This window comes from Anoplopoma fimbria, chromosome 21 (assembly GCF_027596085.1).
Source record: "Anoplopoma fimbria isolate UVic2021 breed Golden Eagle Sablefish chromosome 21, Afim_UVic_2022, whole genome shotgun sequence".
Classification (NCBI taxonomy): Eukaryota; Metazoa; Chordata; class Actinopteri; order Perciformes; family Anoplopomatidae; genus Anoplopoma; species Anoplopoma fimbria.
The window spans coordinates 9,409,570-9,434,919 of NC_072469.1; the positions used below are offsets into that span (position 1 = coordinate 9,409,570).

General features: G+C 38.9%; 2 protein-coding genes across 3 annotated transcripts; one reads left to right on the forward strand and one right to left on the reverse strand.

Annotated features, from left to right (window-relative positions):
* Positions 1-2,790: 2,790 nt before the first annotated feature.
* Positions 2,791-17,649, reverse strand: nktr (natural killer cell triggering receptor). 2 transcript variants are annotated; one of them, XM_054622998.1, is made up of 17 exons: positions 17,570-17,649; positions 16,020-16,098; positions 15,252-15,326; positions 13,931-14,038; positions 13,543-13,587; positions 11,997-12,084; positions 11,170-11,199; positions 10,790-10,935; positions 8,963-9,185; positions 8,615-8,791; positions 8,396-8,483; positions 7,581-7,729; positions 4,841-7,474; positions 4,550-4,633; positions 4,223-4,282; positions 3,441-3,542; positions 2,791-2,950 (listed from the first exon to the last, which is right to left on the reverse strand). In XM_054622998.1, exons 2-17 carry the CDS (start codon positions 16,075-16,077, stop codon positions 2,881-2,883), a joined length of 4,137 nt encoding a protein of 1,378 aa, XP_054478973.1. In that variant the 5' UTR covers positions 16,078-16,098; positions 17,570-17,649; the 3' UTR covers positions 2,791-2,880. The 2 variants fall into 2 exon arrangements, with proteins under 2 accessions (XP_054478973.1, XP_054478972.1); XM_054622997.1 differs by lacking the exons at positions 11,997-12,084; positions 13,543-13,587; positions 13,931-14,038; ... (1 more) ...; positions 16,020-16,098; positions 17,570-17,649 and having other exon boundaries at positions 4,841-7,498; positions 11,170-11,531.
* Positions 17,650-17,714: 65 nt separating this feature from the next.
* Positions 17,715-23,021, forward strand: sec22c (SEC22 homolog C, vesicle trafficking protein). Its single transcript, XM_054623079.1, has 7 exons — positions 17,715-17,942; positions 18,616-18,827; positions 19,044-19,207; positions 19,372-19,551; positions 19,706-19,824; positions 20,245-20,310; positions 20,398-23,021. Exons 2-7 carry the CDS (start codon positions 18,646-18,648, stop codon positions 20,596-20,598), a joined length of 912 nt encoding a protein of 303 aa, XP_054479054.1. The 5' UTR covers positions 17,715-17,942; positions 18,616-18,645; the 3' UTR covers positions 20,599-23,021.
* Positions 23,022-25,350: the final 2,329 nt, after the last annotated feature.

Genomic DNA, 25,350 nt, shown 5'->3' on the forward strand with positions numbered 1-25,350 from the left:
AAGCATAATATAATATATCATATATGCATAATATAAACTGTAATAATGAAGGTGTTAAAACTAGATGTAAACTAGGGCCTCCTCTGCATGAAAGGGCATCTACATTAAGTTATTAACAGAATACTTAGTTCACCTTAAGGCCCCCTTTAATATCAGTACATATTGTGTTTAAGTGGCGCATACTTACAAACCAAATCACTACAACCCAAATGCCACAAGGGTTGCAACTACCAATTATTTTAATTTCAGCAGATTATTTTCTCGATTAATCAATTAATTGTTTGACCTGACATCAGAAAATGGGGAAAATATATCCATCACATTTTTTTAAGAGACCAACATCAAGTTTCCAAATGTCTTGTTCTGTTCTAAAAACGCATTCTGTTGACCATGATATGTGCAAGTGTGCTTGAAAATTGCCTAGAACAATCAATTTCAAACAGTTGGCTATTCATTTTTTGACACAAAATTGGAGCCCCAGAGCCGTTGCCCACTTTGCCCAGTTAGTAATTCAGCGTTGTCTTCAACCCCTCTAAAGGATCCCTGAACCCCATTGCAATTGCTCACTCCTGAGCAGACTGTGCGGTGCAGAAGTCAATACGCTCATAACAAGGTGGGAAAAAAATTGATTGCAACCTGGAGCAGGTCCCATTCATCACTTCATGTCTCGGACTCAGTGGAGCTCAAAACGTCAGTGTGGATACAATGAAGCTGTCCACTCAACCAAAATCTTAAAACTCATTTCGCATGAAATGGTTTTTAAGCGCGTGGACTAGTAAAAAAGTATAAAGAAATTGTGTCGTTTGGATTGCCTCACATTTCAGACCAGGAGAAATTGACTTGGAGATATTTTGTGGAAGGTGACAGCAGGTTAAAGATTTTACCTCATGAAACCTGAGTCATTTATCTCAAATGAAGCTTTAACATTTTGAAAGGAGCCTTACAATCTTGAAATATATATTTTTGAGCCATGTAAAACACCTACTTGTTATAACAAAGGGTACTATAGGACACATTTGTGAAGGAAATGTTAATCCGGTCATTGATTTAAAGGTCTGGCACGAGTAAAAGCCTTTTTGGCTTGTTTATGGCCTCAGTGTGGACATGAATTGTAAATAGTTTTGTTTGTTTGCACTTTCACTAAACATTATGAATGGTATATGTACACTAAGATTCATATACATCTATTCAGACACACTTAAACCTACATTTACTAACATAAATATGAATTAAAAATAAACAAAAGCCGGTGCAGTAGAGGAAGCTAAAAGCCTTCCAGGCAAGATAAACAGGATTTAATTTAAGAAAAATAGGAAACATGGTGTTTTCTCCTCAGATTGTTTCATTCGGGGAATTTTTGAGGCCCAAAGAGGTGAAGGAATTCTATTTTTTTTACAAAAAAGAGAAAAGAGAAAATATGCATTCAATAGGAAACTGAAATCATTTTCTTTCTAAAACGGTGTAACCCGTTTAGATCTATTTGTCTTTCAAAGGGTAGAACATGTGCTTTATTTAGGCTTGGTATTTTACACGTTAAATACATACTTTTGCGCCTTATAAAATCCCCTAATATAACATATTTTTTACATAATGTGTAAAAAGTATTCCCTCTCTGTCAGCATCAAATCAATTCATTTTCTCCACCCTTGCATCCCATGGTGTATTTTGCTATATAACTAATTTGTATAAGAGCCTTCAAAACAAAACAGGCCTGAACTGTAGATGTATTCACTACCTGCACAACTGGATGAATGGACAGTCACAGTATTCAATAGGATCTGTATCCGCTCACACACCAGCAGTTTTAAGTGTATGTAAATATTTGCAAAGAGGTAACACATTTTCAATTAGTTTTGAGTGTGAACAACATTTGAATGGGGCCTTTAGACACTTTTTTCTTATTCCAATGAATTGAGTGAAATTATAGTTGAAATAATCTGGTTCTTCTAATGCATGACATTTAATATAGAAAAATGACAGGCGGACTCTATAAGGAAACTACAATGAGTTTTGTGCATTTGTAGTGTTTTACTAAATATAATGCATACAGTGCAGCTCACTGGATCGATCTCACAGGCACACAAGCTGCAGTTCTGACTAGACAGCTAGATGGCGCCATTATGGAGTAACAAATTCTCCAGAAACAGACATCTCTGCATGATTATCTACTGGACTTTGTGAGAATAATAAAAAAACAAAACATAGGCTGATGATCCTGTGGTATTTATTACGTGTAAACATTCATAACTGTTTGAATAAAATATAAATCAGACTTATTATACTTTGAGTACAGCTTTTAACATTCATGATACAGTAATAAACGTATGGAACAAAGACAAATTACATATGGAAACTGCAACAAAAAGTAATTTTTTTCCATTGAACACAGGCTTTTTTTCCATTGAACACACAGGCTTTTCCTTGAAATAAAAGACTGGATTTAAGGCATAACCTCAACCTATACCCACTAACTCCTCACAGACGTCAGAACTGAGAGAATTAGACACTTACAGTATAATACTTTTTACATTTCAGTGTAAAAAAAAAAAGAAGTAGAAAAGGAATATACAAATATGCGATATAAAATACATGTAGCTTATTTCTTGTATTATTTATCACATATAAATTGTCTGTTATACCGCTAGGCTGTGACAGTCTCTAAAAGAAGATCTGCCTTATATAAGCTTGTAAAGTGGTTTATTTATATACATTCTATAACATTCAATTCCTCAGACTGTCATACACGACAGTATTAAACTAGTAACCAGAAGGACTACGACTTTTTCCTCATGATAACAGTGACAGTGTGCGTGCAGAGCGTCCAGACTTTGTGGTTTTGATTCCTCTGGGCGGACTGGAAACCATCGGCCTGCCTGAGGCTCAACTGTACCGACTGCTGCGACTGTGACTTCTGCACCTGGAAGAACTGCGGCTGGAGGAACGGGACGACCTGCAAGCAGGAGATGACGAGGAAATATTTTACTTGTCATGCATGCAACCAACTCTGCTCACAGTAGACCACAAATACCCAAGAAACTGACCATATAAATCTGTGCAATGTAAAAACGTGCAATTATTCTGTCTGTTTATATAATATTTTAGTTATTGTGGATTTTAACGTTTTTTTTAACTTATTTATTAATCTTTACTGTGTTATTACTTATTTACTAATTTATAATACTTGTTTTGATCTTGTCTTTTACTATGTCTCTTGTTTGCAGTATCCTCTCTGCTTCTGTAATCCTGCAAATTCCCCGCTGCGGGACTAATAAAGGATTATCTTATCTTATCTTATTAAATGCATACACATCTTACTGTATGCTTAGTAAGTCTTGGTGTTGGAAACCACAATGTAACATTCAGCCACAGGAAGGAAAAGGTTAAAAGGCTGAACGGTGACCTGCAGCTTTCTGGGTTCACAGGGTGGCAGAGCGTCTTACCGGGATCGGCGGTCTGAGCTCCTGTAGCTGTCACTTCGCCTTCGCCCTCGTCTCCTGCTCGCACTCCGACTCCGACTGGAATAGCTGTCGTAGGAGTCTGACCTGGATTAACACACAGAGAGATTATTTTAGGGACATCTCCAGAAGAGTGTCCCACTTACACAGAACTACTTGGTTCATCAGGAACAAACAAAGTCCTGGCATTAAGATAAAGAACAATCACTGATTGTATTACAAATACACTGCACAGCGTGCTTTGAGATAAAAAATGATTGGTTATTACTGCTTCATGCTAGATACTATAATTAATGACTACAGATAGGATGGATCTCTTCTAGGGCTGCAACTAACAATTATTTTAATTATATGCTGATTATTTTCTTGATACATAGATTCATCTTTTGGTCCATAAAATGTAAGAAAAAGGCGAACATCACCCAAAGTGATGAATTTTATCATCTGATTTTGTCCTACAAATTAGGAATTTTTACAAAAGACAAAGAAAAAAGCAGCAAATCTTCACTTTGCTTGAAGAAAATAATAATCAAATTAGCCAATAGAATCGATGAATATTCACCGACTTGTTTTATCTCTAATGTCTTCATACAAAAGCCTTTTTCTGCTTGATGTGTATTACTTAGTATCAATTGTTTTCATTGGAAATATGTAAGGTGTGTAAATTTCCTTTCAAACTGTCATGATCATGTGTATTTTTGGAGGTAAGACACAAACAATTCAACATCGTTATTTCTTTCCGTTAGACCGTTAAATAGCTCACAGACCTGGATCTCCGACGGCGATTATATGAGCGACTTCTTGAATGACTTCTACTGTACGTCCGTCTGATAGAAGAAAAAGAAGAAAAAAAAATGTATGCACGGATTAAAAAAAAGATACTAATTGTTGTTGTTAAACCTAGACCCCGTTTACTTCAATTCCTCAAGACTTCTCTCTGTTCTCTTCAAAGGTTACACGGGTTGAGTAATTGATATACAAATGATCTTTTTGTGGGTAAAGCATTCCTTTACAAGGTTTTAGCTGAAAACCTAAATGGGTCCCACTGCGGAAGTGTCAACAACAGATTATTTAATCGGTGTTTCAGGTCGTACCTGTGACTCCCGTAACTTCGATATGTGCTGCTACGAGAGTGCGACCGTCCTCTTCCACGTCTCCTCCGACTCCTACTGCGGCTCCTAAAATGATTAAATTGAGTTATAAATCACATTTAACTTAAGATAGAACAAAAAGGTCTGTACTACAGAAAACACAGATTGAAGCTTTTAGACTGAATGCTTCACATCCATCAAATTTATCACCTCACAACAACATTGCCCAAGAAGCCTCTCCAGTATTTACAAAGATTTACTGATGCTGCCCTCATGCTCCCCACTCAATCTCACCTGGAAGAGGAGCTGGAGCTGCGGGATCGACTCCTGGACCTGCTGTAGGACCGGGACCAGCCTCTGGATCGGGACCGGTGACTGGAAGCTGAGCCCGATTTCTTCGTTGACCGTGTGCGTGACGGGGATCTCTCCTCGCTGGAGCTCTCCTGGTTCCTCGGCCTCTGGTTGAGCCGCGCCGTCTTACGGACCTCGTCGAACAGCGATCCGGGTCGGACGCGGCTTTTGCTTTTTATCTCCATTCTCACTCCCTGCGTGTTGGGAGTCTCTTGAAGTTGGACGCTTCTTGTGGTGACGGGCGGCACATTCACTTTCTGTAGAGCCGACATTCCTTTTATAGGCCTCCATTTGAAATTCATTCCAGTGCCGGCATGTTTGCCAGTGGTTGCTTCATCTTGCGGTCCACCAGCTGTGGTTGTGGAGGTAACAGAAGGCTGTTCTGTGCTGTGGGTTAAAGCACTATCGCTACTCGCCACATCTGAAGACCTTGAGGTAGATTTTAAGGTTAACTCGTTATTATAAAAGTCCTGTGTGGCTGGATGTTCTACAATTTCAGCATCGTGCTCTGGTGTACAAATGTCCATATCCTCTAAAGCCTCCTGCTCTTTGACACTGGGGATATTAGCACCGTTCCTCTTGGATGACTGAAGATGAAGTTCAGTGTGTTTGGGGTTTTTGTTGATACATTCTTTTGCTCTTTGTTGCGCACCCTCTTTTTCTGAATTTGGATTCTTGTTTAAAGAGGTACATTTCTCATTTATGCTGCCCACACCAGGCCTTTCTTTGACAACTCTACCAGGACTAGGTTTCTCTCGTTTTGATTCATCCTCTTCCTCCTCTTCTCCAAACTCCAGAGGAGGCTGCCAGTGAAAAGTCTCTTTGAGCCTCTGATGTTTCCTCTTGGATCTCTTTCCTTTGTCCTTGCTGTGATGGGAGCCGCTCTTGTTCTCACTTCTTCTCTTGTGTTTGTGCTTACGTTTGGCCTTCTTCTTGCTCTTGTGCTTCTCTGGCTCTGGGGCCTTCTCAGGACTTTCCTCTGGCTGAGCAGAAGCAGCAGTTATCCTGTTCGCCAGTGTAACCACTGCCTCTGACGTCTTTCTGGAAGTCTCATCCTCCGATTCTGAACTAGCCTCCCCTTCCTCTTTTTCAGATATGGCCAATGTCCTGGCGGTTATATTTTCAGAATCACTTTCTGAATTCCATCCAGTAGGAGCGGACAACTTCTTGTCAAGCAATTCATTGGACTGACCTGCTTGTTTCTGCTTTTTTGACCCGGTAGCACTGTTGCTTTGGCTGACTTTATCACTGTCACTATCCCACTCAGACCTGCTGTTTAAGCGCTCTGCCAGCATGGAGCTGTCGTGCTTTGTCTCTTGATCCTTTGAGCTGCCGCTCTCTTTTATTTTCTCCATAGAGCCACTTCTCCTCGAGTCACTAATATCAGGACCAAGCTCACAGCTTGTCCTCTTCTCCGATCCTGACTGAACATCTTGACTGCTGGTGAGTGAAATGTACTTATCTACATTCTTTATCCTAATCAGAGAGCTGTGATGCTCTTTCAATTCCATGTCTAGAGAACTCTTTTTGTTGCTGCATGTTTTCTGGGAGTTTTCTGAGTCAGATCTGCTGTATGAGGACGATCTGCTGTTATAATTACGAGGGGATCTGGACCTGGACCTACTATAGCTTCTGCTCCTTGAGCGACTGTATGAGCGGCTGTAGGACTTGCTTCTAGAGGACCTGCTGTGTGAGCGCCCTGCAGTTTTGTGGCTTTCAGAGTCACCTGGCGGAATGAAAGTCTGAGTTTTTTCTGTAACACCAGCTACGGTTTGTCCAGTGGAGGAGCTGGGAGTTACTTTAGCTTTAATTTCTTGAATGTGGATATAAGAGGACTTCCAGGGCTTTTGATCAGGTTTCCAGCGTGAGGGTGGGGGACTGTCGCTCATTGGGATCACCGGGGCACTTTCAGGAGCCGGGACACTCGGGAGTCTGGGGACAGGTGTGACTTTGATCTCTGGAAGCTTCTCGGACATCATGGAGTCCGCTTTGTGCTTGCTGGCTTTCCTCTTCCTTGGGGTTCTGGACAAACTCTTCTTTCTGGTTGGAGTCAAAGATCTAGATCTGTACTTGGATCTTGATCTTGACCTGGATCTTGATCTTGACCTGGATCTAGACCGGAATCGAGAATAGGATTGAGATCTGGATCGAGACAAAGACCGACTTCTAGACCTCGAAAGGCTTCTGGATCTTGAATATGACCTGGACCTCCCTCTAGATCTGGAATTTGATGTGTAGGATCTAGAGTAGGACCGCGAGTCTCTGAAAGACGGCGAGGACCGCTGTCTCTTCCGAGTTGACGAGTTATGCTTATTTGAAGAGGAGCGGGTTGGAGAGCGGGATCTCCTGGATTTCCTCTCTGAAGACACCGACCTTTGACCCACTGACACGAGAGGCTCTTGAGGTTTGCTCTCGGAGCTCTTCTTCTTGTCACGTTTCCGTTTTTTGGCCTTCTTCTTGTGTTTGGCTTTCTTCTCCTCTTTCCTCTGTTGGCGGCGCACGCTGGACCTCTCAGAGCTGCGGTCTGAGGAGTGCTCTGCAGACCGGGACCATGCAGAGTCACTCCTGTCCTCCCATCTGCTTGAGGAATGGTCATTCAATCTGTTAAGTCAAAAGATGCATGAAGAAGAATAGAGAAATAACGATGTTGTTTGAAGTTACAAAGTAAAATCTGAAGTCCTACTTGTCTCCTTTGCTCCATCTCTCAATGCTCGGAGGTTGATAAACTTTGGTTCTCTTCATCTCTTCTTTCCAATGTGGTGGAGTTTCACTGCTACCACGTTCTTCCACAGATGCAGAGCGTGATTTCGACCTTGTGGGGGTGTGATATCTCTGCAACAAAGAGAAAATATATTGCTGCTTCAACCGGCATTAAAAAGAATACATCAAAACTCTTTATGGAGCTTGCTGAGGTTGTGCTTTAAGTTTCCTTCCCTTATTACGAATAAGGGGGCTGCCTAAATCAGAAAACATTCTGACAAGCCACTTAGCTTCCATTTGTACGTCACATGCAGGCTCATTAGATGCCGCCCCCCATGTGAGGTTCTCCACTCACTATTTGAGATTTACCTTTGTAAAGGTGCACCATATTTTTCTTGCAAACTAATCAGAGCAGACAGGTTTTTTTTTTCGGGATCGGCGCATAAAGAGACAGGCGCTAAAACGAAGCGTTTCATCTGCATATTATGCATAGTAGTGGCAGAAAGTTATGCAAGCAGAGATAAGCATGGAGAAGATATAAAAAGGCTAATTCTTTGTTTCTGGAGTCAATAAATAGATGTTGATCAATTCTTTACAGCAACAATTCTTACTCTTCTTGGCTTGTGACTCCTTAAAATAAGTAATATCTACTTAAAACCGCTTGAGACCAGTTGTGTACAAATATTGGCCCTTGGAATTAATCAAACAAGTAGACTACTCCATGAACAAATACTACACGAACACCAGATGTGATCATCTGAACAGACAAATCTCTAATCTTAGTTGAGGTGAGCATACCATTGTTCCTCTGCCTTTGATCTTCCGTCCAGACTTGGAGACTGATGGTTTCGGGTCAGTTGAAACAGACGTTTCTTCTTTCTCAACTCTGAAAAGATCGAATTTCAAAGTAAATACCTGTGGTCAATAACTTAAGTTTAAACTTAATGAATAAACTGAATTTATTTATTATATATATATATATATATATATATATATATATATATATAAAAAACTGACATCTCTGTTTTATCTTCCTGAGATGGCATGTCCCGTCGTAGCAGGAAGCGGTTTTCTGGAACCGGTGGGATTTCCTCCGGTCGGACTACAGGTTTCTCTCTCCTCCCACTCTGCTCCTTCTCCCCCTCCACTTTACCGTCTCCCTCCAGCATCTCTCCTTCCACAGGACTGTGAGAGCTTCAACAAAACAATATGCAAAACAATATTTTGTTACTTAAAGAACCAACCATTTTCTCAGTGAATCCTGTCAGCACCTCTATTTATACATGAATATGCTGATCAGTTCATCGGTTCATGTGAATAATTAGCCGGTAAAGATGTGATCATGAAGATTGAACAAATAACTACCTTTGATTGGCGGGCTGAACATCAATGGTCTTCTCCTTCTTTGATTCCCTCCTTCTCTTTTTAGATCGTTTACTCTTTGCATGTCTCTTGTGCTTGCGTTGATTGTACTTTTCATCTGATTCACTTTCAGATCCCACTGACGAAGAAATTGGCGAGGAAGAGTCGTGGGAATTGAGGGACGAGTCAGCAGAATGGGCGGTTCTTTTCCTTTTGCCTTCAAGTACTGAAGAAAGAAACATAACGACGTGTATGTAATTTCATTAAATAATATGCTTCTTAGTAACAGTATGAAGGAAAGTTAAAATGCCAGGAGTCACTTTCAGGGCGGTGCAGCACTACAACAACTAAGGCTTTGTTTGATCCTACTCGGTATGTTGGGGGCATTGAAAGCAGGCCTGGCAGAGTCAGGTGGGCAGATGCCAACTGAACTTCAGAGGTCACCTCGCTGATCCTCATTAAACAGATCAGGTTACAAGCCCTGTAAATAATTCCAGTGGGGGAAAATGCTGGCATCGAAATGCAAACCTCTTACAACATGAGCACAAGATATGACCCAGATACAATCACATGCAAAACACACGTATTCCCTACATGAGACAAAACTAAAAGAGAAATTGAAAGGTGTAAGCTTATACACGTATCACTGAATTATAATAGATTACATATATTTAAGCTTTTGAAGTAAAGGTCTATTGTGAATGATGTCGGGGATCTATCAGAAGTGATGGGATAGAACATTTATTTGTGTATAATCTTCTAAAGCATCTAAATCTAGGTATTGTTGTATTTTCGTTAGCTTAGAATGAGCTCTTCATATCTACAAAAGTAGCAACGCCTCTTCATGAAGTCCGCCATGGTGCAACGCCATGTTTATACAGTTGCCTAGAACAGCCAAACCAAACACTGGCTCTAGAAAGGACCTTTCACGGTTTATAGTTTACCTGAAGGCCACCGTAGTTTAATGCACCGAAAGGGAGGGGGGAGCAGAGGGGTGTTCAGTTGGATGCAATCTGCAACCTCACCACTTGATGACACTAAATCTTACACATGGGTCCTTTAAGAACTAATAAAAGTTAACTCTATCTATTTTGCAATGTCACAGTTGCTGCATCTTGGGCTTAGCCCCGTCCAAGATGCCAGAGCGTTTGCTTTTTCCTCTATGCTGGAATGATAATGTGTGGGGCCATACCTTTCTATAGCTACAGACACAGCCCTGTGATGGAAGGTCTGGTTATGCGAGACTAATATACACCATACATTGTACTCTTACTGCACTTTCTGGGTGGCAACATATGAAACCTACATATACAGTACCAGTCAAAAGTTTGGACACACCTTCTCATTCAATGGTTTTTCTTTATTTTTATTTTTGTAGATTAATATTGAAGACATCCAAACTATGAAGGAACACATATGGAATTATGTGGTAAACAAACAAATGCTCAACAAACCAGAATATGTTTTATATTTTAGATTCTTCAAAGTAGTTGAATGAGAAGGTGTGTCCAAACTTTTGACTGGTACTGTACTTCAACTGGTGATGTTTTCATGCATCAGTAGGTCAAAATAAAAAAAGTCTGCTGATATTTTCTTTGTGATTAAATACCATGAAAAGACAACGAGGATAGCTTATGTATCCAAAGCCTGATGTAGCTTATTCCTCTGGGCTCTATTGGTGTCCAAATTGATTCAAAATACATAAATAAGAAACACTGTTTTAATTAGTTGCTGAAAATAGTCCCCCATGTACTCCTATTTAAATATTGAAAGTAATGAATAAAGCTAACCCTAAACTTCAAGAAAAGGCAGATCAATCAATAAACTTACCATCATTAGCGGACTTGGTGATAAGTTGCCCACAGTCCATCACTCTGACATCAGCGTAGGGTCTGCTGGCTGAATCAGTCTTCAGCCCTTCGACCTTCTTTATGACTTCAAAGCCTGAGATGACGAGACCAAAGACGACGTGGATGCTGCACAAAAGAAAGAAAGAGATTCAGGGATGCCTGTAACAGATACTTGACTTTTCTATGATTGTATTGTCTTCAATAGCCCTGAAAAGGTATTATTTTCTCTTTCTGAAGGTATCCTCCACAAAAACATCCATGATAGAAAATATTTGAGCCACATGCTGGAAAATCAATAAATGAAGATTCACTGAAGACCATTACAAAGCCCTAAGTGCTAAAGTAACATTGGATTTTTACCCATCGAGGTGAGGCGCCGTCTTGGTTGTGCTGTTTTGCAGAAAATCCAATAAAGGAGCCAGGGAAGGTCAACCAACGGCAGTGGTGAGGGTCATGAGAAAAGGAGAAAAAGTAGAAAAGAATGAGAATAAACAAGCAACTTCAACAAAGTGTGGGTGCTACTGTACCACAGAGATAATCTCAAAAGGTGAAGAGTTTGTCAGAATGCCAATTGTTTTTTTGACAATTAATTAAGAAAACACTCCCAATTTGGGCTGTTCAATTACAAAACAGCCATGAACTGGCAAATGTTGGCAATAACATGACCGTATTTGGCTCATACAAAGGAATACAGTCAGTATATATTTCCTCCTTAATGCCTCAAGAGGTTTTATTAATTTCTAACTTATGCTGACAACCTGTTTTAGTGATAAAGAAATAAAAAAAATCTTAAACCACTTCTATTTATCTTTTGAAAACATATCTAAAATGAACACTGTACTGTGCAGAATAGTTGGAAATACAAACTACTGAATGATAAATACAGTCAGGAGAGAGAGAAACACAGCCTTGGAGACACATTACCTTGGAAGAGCAGGATGCTAGAGTTTCTGTAAATTTTACACAAAAACGGCAAGAGAAAAAATGTAACACATTTGTAGGTAAAAAAGAATGAATCCATGTTTCCCTGCACTTTAAAAAACAACTACACACAGAGTGGGGGTGGATCACACTCAATTAACAAGTTCTACTCTACAGTTTCAAAAAGGGACAGAAAGCAAATAAATGATGTAAGTGACCTGTCAGTTAAATGGTATAGTTAATAAAAGGTGCAGAGAGATACTCACATGAAAAACTGGGAACCGTTGGTGTCCTTCCCACGATTGGCCATCGACAACAGGAAGGCTCTGTCGTGTTTGAGAATGAAGTTCTCATCTGTTGGCAGCAGAGAAAGAGGGATCGAGGCCTCAGAGCGCATTCTTTGATATATAACAACGGAAATATTCAGGGAAGAACAAGACAAAAGGAATAACCATTTTTTAACTAACAATCTAATCATTGCCTCACCAACCTGTCCTTCCATACAGGTACAGTTTTATGAAAGGTTTTTGTTTGTTGCTTCTAGTCCTTCTCTTAAGTACCAAACTGGTTTTGTATGATTTAAACTATCACAAATATTTCACATCATTCTGACCTTGTTCTAAAAAATATTCTATTGGTTTCTATTTATTTTAACAGGCTATGGGACGCAAATTGACACTTGCTTGAGATCGATTATCTATCCTTTGCCTTTTTTCCTCAGCAAGGTAACATTATCACCAGGATCCAGGATGATTTAAAAATCCTCAGGGATAGCGGATAGTGGAAGATGGTTGAGCAGATTTTAGAAATACCTAATGTATCGTGAGCTACGCTACCAGAAAATGAAAAGCAGAAGACAATCAAGAAGAAAATATAGCGGTAGTGTCCGTCATGTTAACTTGACCAAAAGTAGATGCTCACTATGATGAATCACATATCTAAAGCAGGTTTCAAGTCTCCTGAAGATGATTTTCACAGCACACTAAACTTAAACCAAACATACTGAATTCTTAGGGAAATTGGGCACACACACTAGAGCGAATGTAAATAGTTAATTGACTACATATAGAATGAAACCATAAATGTTAAAACTCCTAAATATCTTCACGCTATTTGTTTATTCTAATTTGGAAAACACAAAACCTAAAATGCTCCCAAATGTCTAAATCTTTATTTAAATATAAGTAATTATAAATATCTTATTGCCACTACGGTACTTTATGAGACTTCCCTTTAAGTCGAGAGCCTGCAGCCTGTATGCAATTACATGTCATAGCATTCATGTAGCTATAAATACCACATATGTAACATTTAAAGTTACTTGAGCAGCATGAGGCCAAGAGGCGGCTGTCTGAATAGTAGGTCCTGTAACATCCCTTCAGTACAAATTTGCATCTGCGCCACTGCAAACATTTGCACTGTTTTTGACTGATAGAGGAAGGTGGTGGGGACAATGTTGACATGGTGTTACTGAGCTGTGTACATCTCTTACCTTCTCATTTTGCAAAAGACCACTCTATAAATAAAAGAATATGTTGAAAATTTTAGGCAGGTAGATCGTAGCTTTCAGTAATACCTATTCTCCATGCGGATTTGATAAAGCCCACTACTGTTACTAATTAGAAACAGCACTATACAATGGAAAAGTGAAGGTATGACAGAAAAATGAAGGTTAACAGAGTCATACATCGGAAAATACACAAGATAACCAATCATTACCACGACAGGCACATGCAACATTTTGTTCATGCAAGTAGCTAAGGGACATCAATAATGGAGACTATTTTTGAGATAATTAGATATTCACATTACCTTCAAAGTAGCCACCGTATATGGACTCTCCCCCTCTTCCATTTCCTGCAGAGATTAACACAATAATGTAATTGAGAAAATTACAGGATATTACAGAAATAATGCTGTCTGCAGAAAAAGTGCATTTTGGACAAAGAAAGTGGTCAATGCGTGCGTGTATAGGGCACATTTTTGAAGTGGCTGACTCATTCAGGACACATGATGGCACTAACTGACTAATAGTGTCTATCTTTATTAACTACTGTAATTGTAGCTGTGAAACATTTTGCAGCATTTTTTCCCCCACAGCAGCCTTGTTACTTTCCATTGGATTTGATGTAAAAAAAAAATGAAACTTCTAAACACACACTTTCAAAATCAATGAGGTTATATGACATTATTACTGTACCTTCAGTGAAGTCGCCTCCCTGGACCATAAAGTTCTTTACAACTCTGTGAAAAGTGGAGCCTTTGTAGCACAGCTTTTTCCCTGTGATTTTGCCGGTTCCCTTTTCACCTGTAATTACATGAATGTTAAATGAGCTCCCATCCAAAACCAAACATTCGACAGAAATGCTACCTTACAAAGTGCTTTTGTGTATACCAGATGCCTTGAGGTGTTAAGACATGTTAGTCTTGAACGTCACCACATGGGGTTTATTCTAAACAAGGGAATGAAACCACATTTGGGGGAGAGGATTTCAATAAACTGGGCGCCTTTGTTCAGGCTTCCTGTTGTGAATACTCCCGTGTAGGACTGCAGAATTCATTAAGAAGATACCACCGGGGGACAGAATATTGCCCCATAGCTATTACCCTCCCAGATCTCCTTTCCCTTATAGTGAAAGGAGACATGAATGCAGAGGTTTCATTAGATGTGTTGATGTGTTTAAGGGTGCTTTCTGAGGACAGAGGACTGGCTGTTCAGATTGACAGCTTAGGTTGCTAATCTTCTAGTATTTTTGCTTCACCGGTTTCAGCATTGTTCCAAGGGTTTTGTGCTGTGAGCTGCCCCCCCCACCCCCCTCCTCCTAAAAAGGACACATTAGTCACTTTGAGAAAGCCACAGCAAACTGCCCAGCTAGAGTTGTGTATATCAATGTGTTATGTTGCGTCTGTGTGTCCAGGAAAAAAGGAACAGACTAACCAGCCGTCTCACATTCCCGACGACCAGTTGGGGTGAAAAATGAGATGGAGGATCGATCTGCAGTCTGTTTGCAGATTTATTGCTATCTCTAGGCAGATCGCCACCACGACAGTACACTGTGTTCTGCTCAGTGGGATGACATATTGAGGGAGACAAACCAGGACCCCTCTATCCGTGCAGTGACTCCATCTGTCACTGGACAATTTACACTACAGCCATTAGCTCCTTTCCTCATGATATCAAATAACAAGAGGGGTTTTTATGCGCGATACTGTGGCTCTTATTTTTAATTCATATCTCATATTGTTATTTATTTATCTACTTATTGCGATGATTTTTCTGGCAGAGACAGGAAATATTAGAAAGAGATACAAATGCGACAAGGAACAGACATGATTTAAATCCAGAAAATGATTGACTGAAATTGAATTGAAGACTTTAGTGTTATGATTTATAGTTGTCCTTGATGCGAACAGATTACTTTTATGTTACGCTCCAAAACAGGTTTCTCTTTTTTTACAGTTTGAAACACAAACATTTGGTTAATGCAATAATTTTTTCATGTCATTGATGTGGTACTCACCTGTGCACAAACAGAGAAAGTTTTTGCTCGTCTTGGGACACACATCCGAAAAAAGTTGGAAGACAATGCGCCCAACTATAAAACACATGCAAAAAGGTCAAATATTAGCTCACTTCACCTTGTATGTACAAAAAATGTGAAATATTTAAAGATCATATTAGGCTTTGACAATTTAAATGTGGTATAGCAACAAAAAAAACTATGAGGAAAAGAAAATGCATAGACCTAGAATACCAATGAGAGTTACAAGTAGCCAAAATGTTACTACACAGCACACTTTTAATTAGCTTATAACAATTAGAAGAACCCTGCTGTGAAGCTCAGACCTTATAGAAACTTTTCCATAGCTGAAGGCACAAATTTGACACTATTCTTACAAGTTTGATGGGGGTTTGTTTTGTCCCTCCCTGTACAAATTTGACTTATAAACCGCTATCTAGCCTGAGGCCACTAAACTGACCACATAGTTCCTGCTTGAAAAGTGCAACGCTGCTTCTCAGGCTTGACTTCAATACAACCAACCATTCAATACAGATCCGGATACAAATGCAAACCAGTCCATCATGCACCACAGGATGTACATTTTGTGCAACCAAATGATTATCAATTAGAAGCTGGAAGGCTTTTCAAAAAACAACCTAGATACACACAGTTTAAATATCTTTATTGATGATGTCAGATCAACGTAATCGGCTATGAAAATAAGCTGAGACTGTTTACATGTCTAACTAATTCTCATACCTGTGGATTCATTTTAAATTCTCTTACCTGGCTCCCGGTTGAGCTCCACATCAAAGTAACACTGCGGGCGGTCTTTAACCCCCATTGTGATCAAAGTCCGGGTGACCTAAAACGTAGAAAGGGTACACAAAAAAAATACTAAGCAGGAAAAATAATAAGGTTCTCTTCTCTTAAAGAAGCAGTAAGCTACTGAAGTGTACACCTTCAACATACAGCATATTTAGAAGAGTGTGTTGTAAAGCAATGAAAAGAGACTGAAAGACAGAGAGGAAGGGTAAAAACAGAAAGGGGAGGAGAGAGAAGGATGGGAGGGGAGAAATATGGGGAAATGGACTGGCTATGCAAATCAAGGCAGAGCACATCTCAGCACAGCTTCCTAGCTGTACATTTCTTACCCTGTTTTCACTGTCAACTTACTACTACTTAACCTGATGAACAACATAGTCAAAGTGGGAGTAGACGGAAATGTATCTTGAAGGTGTGTCAGTTGCCTTTTGGTTTGACCTGTTTGATTTTGATTAAGTGGACAAGTAGCCACTACAACAATGCAAGCAAACAGCAATGATAGAACGATACCTCACAATGTTTACAATTGTCAAAGGATTAGGAAATCATTACACCGTCCAAATTAAGTTCCAAAGCCCTGCCTCCACTGGTTCAATGACAGTGCTGCTCTCCTGTTGCATAACAAAAGACAATAAACTGTTGCTATTTAAATCCATACACCAATATTTAGTGTGCACACAACACGTACATGACTATAACGCGTCTGCCTTGCCAGACATTGTTTCACTGGCAAAGTGCAAGACTGCAAGAAAGTAGAGGATGCAATAATCTGTCAGCAATGATTTATTAAAAGCTTAATGTGCAAGATACAGGCGGCATATTGTCTAGAAAAAGCAGAGTCACTGTGCTGACATATAACCCCTCACATGGTGTGTGTGTGTGTGTGTGTGTGTGTGTGTGTGTGTGTGTGTGTGTGTGTGTGTGTGTGTGTTTGGGTGTCTGTTGGCATAGTAGTTTAGAAAGTGAAACAAAAGAGCACAAAAGACAAACTCATGCACAGTTCCTGAGGCACTATGTTGTATGTTACTTCACAGCTAATGTTGATGAAGCTGTAAAGCATGCACAAAAGAGATCAATAGAAGTTGTTGACAGAAACACACTAGCTCCTATCAGCTTACACTCCTTCACTGTGTGTGGTGCCCAGGGCATGGTTTGACTCCCTTGCTAAATATAGACAACAATAACAGCCTCAGGGGGATATCATTAAAAAGGTGCAGACCATAATGGCCAAAACAAGTAACGTTGTATGTGAAATATATTGTGTAAATGTATGTTAATGCACCACAAATATTAGACACAGAGCATCAACACTTCACTCAGCATTAGCTCATGAAACTATGTCCTCAGTCACGACCTGCTCATGTAGCTGAGAGCTAACAGCTAACAGCTAACGACGTTCACCAAATTAGCTCATGTTTGGTTTCTCTCAGCCGCCATTACAATCACATTTAAAGTAATATGAAAAGGTCACAGGCTACATCCACATGTGCAAATTGCATAGGGTAACTAACCTCTGTATAGTAGCTAGCCAGGCAATGAGCTAGCCGACAATTCCTATACGCTTCACTTTAAAGCGAAGCGGCTGGAGCTCTGCAGGAGTAAGTTTGTCCCTTTGGAGCACCCGTAGACGATTTGTTGTGGTTTTGTTGTATCCGGAACAAAAACGATTTCAAGTGAGCTCGTTGGCTAATTGTAATAAAACTTCTAACGTATGTGTCACAGTAGCTTCTTCAAGTTGTCTGTATTAATCACAGGTAATATAAACAACGCGTGTCTGAAGCTGGTGCTGGCTACCTGCTGCTGTATTTCCTTTTTTTATGATGTTGTAACGTCGGTCAGCTAACTTCTAGTAGCAAGGTGCAGCATGAAACCTATGATAATGAGGTAAGGTGTAACGACACGTTTATGATTGATCTTTCATTAAAATCTCATCTGGTTTGCAAGAAAAAAAGAATGAAAAAGACTGCACAATTTAAAAAAAAAACCTACGTAGCTATTTAATACTAGCATTCAGTCTATTGGTGCACCAATCCTGTTTTCATTATTCTGAACTAAAGATTGATAGAAGTATTTTATTCAGCCTCATGGTCCCTTGGAGGTTGTGGTTTGTGATGCTGCTGGTGTCTATTGCACTAGATACACGAGTTTCTCATATTAAGGATTCAATCACTGCGCACTCAGTGTAATAAAGTATAATTTACATGTCTTATAACCTTCATGAAGGCAGAATGTATTTAAGGGCTGTTTTATTAAACTAATAGTTTCAGCTAAGTGTGTCTAAATGGAGCTGAAATGATTTGTTTATTAATTGATATAGTAAGTCAATTGTGCCATTTTAAGCAACAAAAGGTCATCCTCAGTATGTTTATTTGTTGCTTTTCTTTTTCTTTTGTGGATGTAAATAGAATGCAGATATTTAGATATGTCAGTTTGGGCTTAAGGGACTTGTGATGAGCATTTTGACTGTTTTATGCATCACAAACAACAAAATGATTGTCAAATTATGAAAGTAATGTAGCAATACTGATGATCTGATCTATCTTTTTACCCCATGTAGGCATTCTGTTCCCCATGGACCTTTTGGATCATGTCTCTGATCCTGTTTGCCTTTGTCGTCCGGGTGAGGGATGGACTCCCCCTGTCGGCCTCCACAGACTTTGAACACAACCGCGAACTCCAGGAGAGGAAGCAGCAGCTCAGGACCATCAGCAAGGCACTGGCCCTTTTCCCTGACAGAGGGACCGTCAAGGGCCGGGAGCTCAACATCTAGTAAGGATTCAGGAAACAAAGCAGCAGCAGACTTTTTGAGTTGTGCTCTTTTTAAGGGCTAAAATACTGAATACACGAAAGAGAATCAGTGTATACATTTGATTTTGTGAAAGTGAAGACAGACAGAAGGTTGTCCATTTAATCTCGGGGGCATCAATGTCACACTGCGTCAGGCTGTTTGTTTACTAAACACCTTTTCTCCTCTCACCTGTTCAGCTTCGTCTCTTCAGAGGGTGTATCCTACATGACCGTGTGCCACGGCAGTCTCCCTGTTGCTAAGGCCTTCTGCTTCCTGGAAGACCTGCGCTGGGAGTTCACAGCATGCTTCAATAGCACTGCCGTTGCCTTGGCAGCCAGGCCGTATCCATTTTTGGAATTCGGTGAGTAGGAAGAGAAAAGCTGTCATCTAGGTTCTGAATTGCAAAAGATTTCGCTTTGATTTCAAATACGATGTGTTGAATGATGAATGAAATTACTCTGCTGTGATACTTTAAACTTAAGATACATTGATTTATCCTAATTTTACGTTGCTGAAAATTGACAGACAGCACCATTCAGAAGCTGAAGCAGCATTACAACCAGAGCGGTGGTCCGGCCCTGGAGGTGACATTGGCAGAGGTCCAGGAAGATCTGAGGGTTCATCCACCACAAGTAATTAACTTGGAGGAAGTGGAGCTCACCAATGGCACTGCAAATGGACACATGGAGCAAGGTCCTGGGACTGGTAAGACTGACCAAATGACTGGTACAGTATAGCATATTCAATAGAGTGGTTTATTATTTAATTATTGTGCAATGCAGAAATGAGGGAATGTTCTCATCGTTTTCTGCGTTTTATTATTTTACACAATTTATTTCACTTTCCTTTGTTTAAACAGGTCAGAATGGAAGACTTGAACCAGTCACATCGCCAGGCATCCTCTCTCTGGTCTTAAATATAATGTGTGCATCTTTGAACATAATCCGTGGTGTTCACCTCATAGAGTACACATTCCAGGTATGACCAGTGCCATCCTATCGCTAATGCCTCAAATATATATATAAAAAGGAGTACAGTATGTTGACTCATCATAGATTATGTTTAGTATATTCTATAAAAATACAATGTATAGTCAAAAAGTGTTTTAGAGAAAGAATGCTGTACTATGGCATTGCTTTGTTATGTTTAGTTGGGGATTTTATTTTGAAATTGTCATGTATAAGCTAACATTAATTATATGTTAAGCTGGAAGAACCGGCTGCTGTGCATTTGCATTTTGCTGTGAAAGCAGAGGATTGATAATGATGATGTCTGCACAAAACTGCAAACTTTTCCCTCTTATATGAATCAGATATAATCTGAAATAAATGTGGTACAGTTTAAATTATGTTGACTTCAGCCTGAATGATAATAGTTGTTTTCTTGTTCTACACACAGGATGATTATGAAGGTATATGGAATGTTATGGCATTTCTTCTGGCGTTCGTCTGCTGTGTGTTGCAGGTAACTGTAGTTCACATTTTCATTACATTGAAACCCCCCCAACGTCAAACGCTCTGACACCGTGTCGTGACCTCTCTGTGTCCACAGTGCCACCTCTACCTGTTCCACTCATCTCTGAAGAAACACAAGTCCTTCACTCTGTTGAGTGTGATTGTCCTATGCAACATCTACCTGCTCGGCCCGAGGAACCCGTGGCAGCTGATCTTCCACATTTCAGTCGCCTCCCTCTCCACCCTCCTCATCCTCACCCGCAAACTCCAAGACAGAACCAATGACTGCGGGGTCTGAGGAGCAGAGGACACTTAACTGCGTTGCACCACTCACAGCTCTTTCAGTGCAGGTGAGAAAGACAAGTAAAGTAGTGGCTTGATCCACACGAGTTATGTTTTTTAACAAAAAACATTGACGGATATTGTGTGATCACGGAAAATGACAATTAAGTTAATATTTTCTTGTATACAGTATATACTTGCACTTTGTGTACATTTGTTTCCAAGTCTGTAAAGGGTATACAGTAAAATGCAGTTGTTTCCGGAAACAGATATTAACTGAAAAGCTAAAAGGAGATGTCTGTGTCAGAAACAAAATGTTTGTGCCATCCTGTCCCAAAACGTTTTTTAAGAAAATGATGGGTTTATTTTTTTTCAGTCCGAGTTGTTGTTTTTCATGTAGAAACAATAATTTCCTCACAGCCCCAACTGACGTAGTCAAGCTTTTGATTATTTCTGCTCACATTCAGCTCAGTATTATTTCTGCTACCACAGGCCATTGATTATCTTTACATAATCAGTTTATCAATGCTAAGTGACAGTTGGTGATTGTAACAGACATTAGATTTAATTGTTAGATTCAGTAGGCACACAACACACAGTTAGTGGAGTTTTGCTACTTATATGCTTTAGTGATTTATTACTAGTGAGAGTCAAGTAATGCTGACAACTACTTTTTATTTGGTTTGCATTAGTTGCTCATTACGCTTCAGTAAATACACAATGCAAAGGTGTAAATGTAAAGCTGTGGGTTGTTTAATGCCTTACTGTGTGACAATTATTTTTAGTTTGTTTATTTTGCTGACTTATGTACAAATACACCGGCAAGTGCTCAGCTAGTCATTGCAAAGTTTCAAATGTAAGGGCTCTGTTATTTAATGACTTAATGGAAACTACATTCAATACTGAGGGAATATTAACCCTATAGTCATGTAAGGCATGATGTTGAACACATCATCACCATTTAAAACCCTTTTTTGTATGATTATTACAAATTTAGACTTTTTTTTTTAAGTTTGTCTGTTTTTTTTCTATTGATTTCTGCATTGTCAAAGTGTAAACTGGGTAAGAAAACGAAAGCACTGATTCCATGGGTAAAATATTATTTAAATTTGTTCGACTGCACTATTAGGCTTAGATATTTTTGTGTTGGGTATGGCAATTGTTCTTGAATGTGTTGCATATCGGGTTCAGCTATTTATATCCTGGTTTATGTTTACTTGGTTGAGTTTTTTGTCTTTCTTCAGGGTTTATAACATGTCTCCCTACCTGTAGTTCTCAGATTGTTATAAACATAGAAATCATACGGTAATAATCTTTGTTTGAATATAGAACTGTAGCGCTGCTAAATAAATAGGCAAATCTCCTTTAAGTTTGTTTTTTTTACATCATTTTGTGTATTTAGTTTCTTAGACATTAATTTGAATAGCTAAACAGTTGCACTAATGTCTGTTAAGCGAGGGATTTAATTATTTGTTCAGAGTGTTTTACAGACAAGTAGAGTTGTGGCATTGTGTCCTTTTTAATCTGACTATTTTATCAAGAAAGTTGGAAGTAAATTTAAAGGAAAGGAAAGAGGTTTCATCTCATCAGACAATCCAAATGTCCCTCAAAAACAATTACAAAAAAGTGACTTTAAGCTTGTAGTTTACAAAGAGTGAGGAAACTCAAATGTTTCACTGGAAACATAAAATGTAGTGTGGCTTTAGATAACAACAGTTGAGCCTCTTAATACATTTACAATTTGTTCTCAAGTAGATTGTGCTATCTGGGTATTTTGGTTAATTGCTGAGAATGGGACTGACACGGTGACTTTTGATGCTGTGTCGAACCAAACTCTTGCTCAAATGAGGTTTTCTTGGACGGGGGTGAAACTTTTCTGTGGAGGACATTGGTGACCCTGTAATATTTTTTATAAAAAAGGAGGTTTTTCCAACTCACCATTTTCACCGTAGCGTACAAGTTGTTGACCAAATTAATTGTACAATTAAGTTGCCGCCAATATAAAGATGTAGAACCAAATAATGTGGGGGATATTTAAACGCTTGAAAGGGAATGAAGGATCATTTTGTTGATCATGAAGGTTTATAACATTTAGTAGAAATACACAATACCATTTACACGTGTGGCAGCATTCTTTTAATATGTTTTTTTATTTATTTTTTTATCTATATCCAAAGTCTTAAGTCTGATCTAAATATTGGAAACGGTTTGAAAATCATTCAGGTTCAGAAGTATGTTTGGTTGGGCGTTTTATTGATCTTGTTTTATACAAAACAGTGAACAGAATGGCGTTATTTGTAATTGGACTCTCATAAGGTTGAGTAAGTTGTTTTTGAGGCTGCAACCTGTTTGTAATAATGGAAGTGATGTAACAATGTCATTATTGTAACTGCCAAACACTGGTGATCACAGGGCTTTATTATTTCCTGCTGTGGTAAAACTGACATTTCATTAATAAAAAGTGTCTTTTTTCCATTTGTTGATCTTTGATTTATGTGTCTAAGAAATCAGCATTACCTCCATAGTCAACAGTGATCAGACAACACAATGAACACTTTAGCATTAGAAGAGTTCTCAGCAAAGATAAAACTATAAATACAAATGCCATTAATTTACTACAGAAACCTTGGAACAACTAATGTTAATGTATTGATGTATTTTTCCAATATTACACCAGATGGAGCTATTTCACAATTTACTAATCCTCCTTTGAGTCTGTGTCAGCAGAGAGTGTTGCTCAGGTTAGTTTTATTTCATTAGTGGATGATAACTTGCTACAGAATTAGCCCATTGTAAACTAACACAAGGCTTGAGATTAAGCAAATCTTATTGATGAGTGTGTCCTGAAGCCCCTATGAAAATAATCTTTAGTTGTTTTTCACCTTTGAGACAGATCAAGCCTGACAGGAAAGGTCACAAAAGGTGGCAGTAAAATACAGAGGATACCTTATTGTTTCATTAGGTGGCAGATTTTAGCAATTGTGAAGATAGTCCAACTGTTCCTACCGAGAACGGCCAACCCTGATTTATCCTGATTTACATATTTCCCATTGATGTTTAAACAGCTGGAACAGTGAACCAACTATAATATTTCAAATTGCATCCATATTGTGAAAATACTACTAATAATAATAATGTTTATGTGTTAATTCAAAGTCCACATAAAATATCTGTGTTCTCATTCATCTAAGAGTTTTGCTCAATGACAAATTAAGTAGCATTTAAGTTTACTGCTAATTTGTATCAGATAAAAAGTTTATGTTGCCGACTTGTAGAACAAACACAGATGGCCGTTAGAGAAGGCTCGGTAAATTGATTTCAAACAGTCTCTACAGGCTGCTGGCGTGTAAAAGTGAAAAGTGAAAGTATATTTCTTTTGCATCTCATTGGGATAAATGTCTTACAATAAATACAATAAACAAGACAGCTTTTGGTGTAACAGTTGGTGTCTGACATGTTCTGTTATGACAGTTTAAGGAAGAAGATACAACTTTGAGGGTGATGGATAAAACTTAGTTTCAATACAATTAAAACAAAATACTTCATGTCTTTTTTTAAATTTTATCCAGGATTATTTAAAAGTTATAACATTAGCTCTAGTCCTCTTTACGGCCTCACTACATGGAGCCAAGTGATACAAATGTTGTTATAGAGATAATTCAGTTTTAATCCTCCTCACAACAATAGAGAAGGTTTTATATTGAGATATGCATTGACCGTTTAGACCTTTGACCTAAAGCTACAATCATCACTGCAGTTTCTGGAGACATCCATTAAACCATCCCATAAATATCCGACTCACTATCTCTATTGCCATTTTTATTTTACAGGCATTGACGTAGTTGTCTCATTAGCCATTAAGCATGCAGAGTGTTTGTCAGCATTTTAATGCGTATTTAGAAAGGATATTTAAGGTTGCAATCTAGAAGGAAATAAAACATTCCTCAGAGGCCTCAATGCCATTATAAATATGCCATCCCTCCTGCTACATCTGAACAATCGGCTTCAGTGACCCTCATGTGCAGGATGAACCTCTTCTATCCTAATTGGCAACAGCTGTTGAGATGCTGGCCTCTCTTCCTTAACAAATAGGCTTAAGAGCATGGGTGGTCCTGCTGAAATGTTTATGGCTCACATTTCTCTCGCTCAAAGACAAGCGCTTCCACAGAACAGCAGGGCTCTTGTTTAATGTTTGCCTTATCAGCTCTGAGTTATAACAGAATACACAGTAAAGACTTTCAGAGGATTCAATACAGTGTTTGCTACCGGATTCTATTTCCATTGTGTTGCACAGGTGAAATAGTCTGATGTTTCTTGAATGTGATGGTTATTGCACACATACACACACTGGGCTACTTCCTGTCTCTGTGCTATTGGTTGTCACGGACAGTTGCTGACAGGCATTAAATCTGCATCCACATCAGATTACATTTGACGATAGCTGACTTGTTCTTGTACAAGCACCCTGGTTGACTTAGACTGTGGAGGAGCCTTACTAATTTAAAAATTATAAATATTCATGACAATTTAATAATATAAAATAATAATTGTCTGTGACACATTGGCAACACTACGAATTGCGATTGAGAGTACCTGAAAACTTGTTTGCAAGCATGCTAATAGTACTGGATAAAACAAAGGTTAAAATAGATAGCTAACTATAATGAAAAACAGTTTAAATAATTAGCTATCATTAAATGCAATGGATACATAGGTGAAATAGAAAGCAGTTGAAATGGATAAATGAATAAAAAATGTATCTAAACGT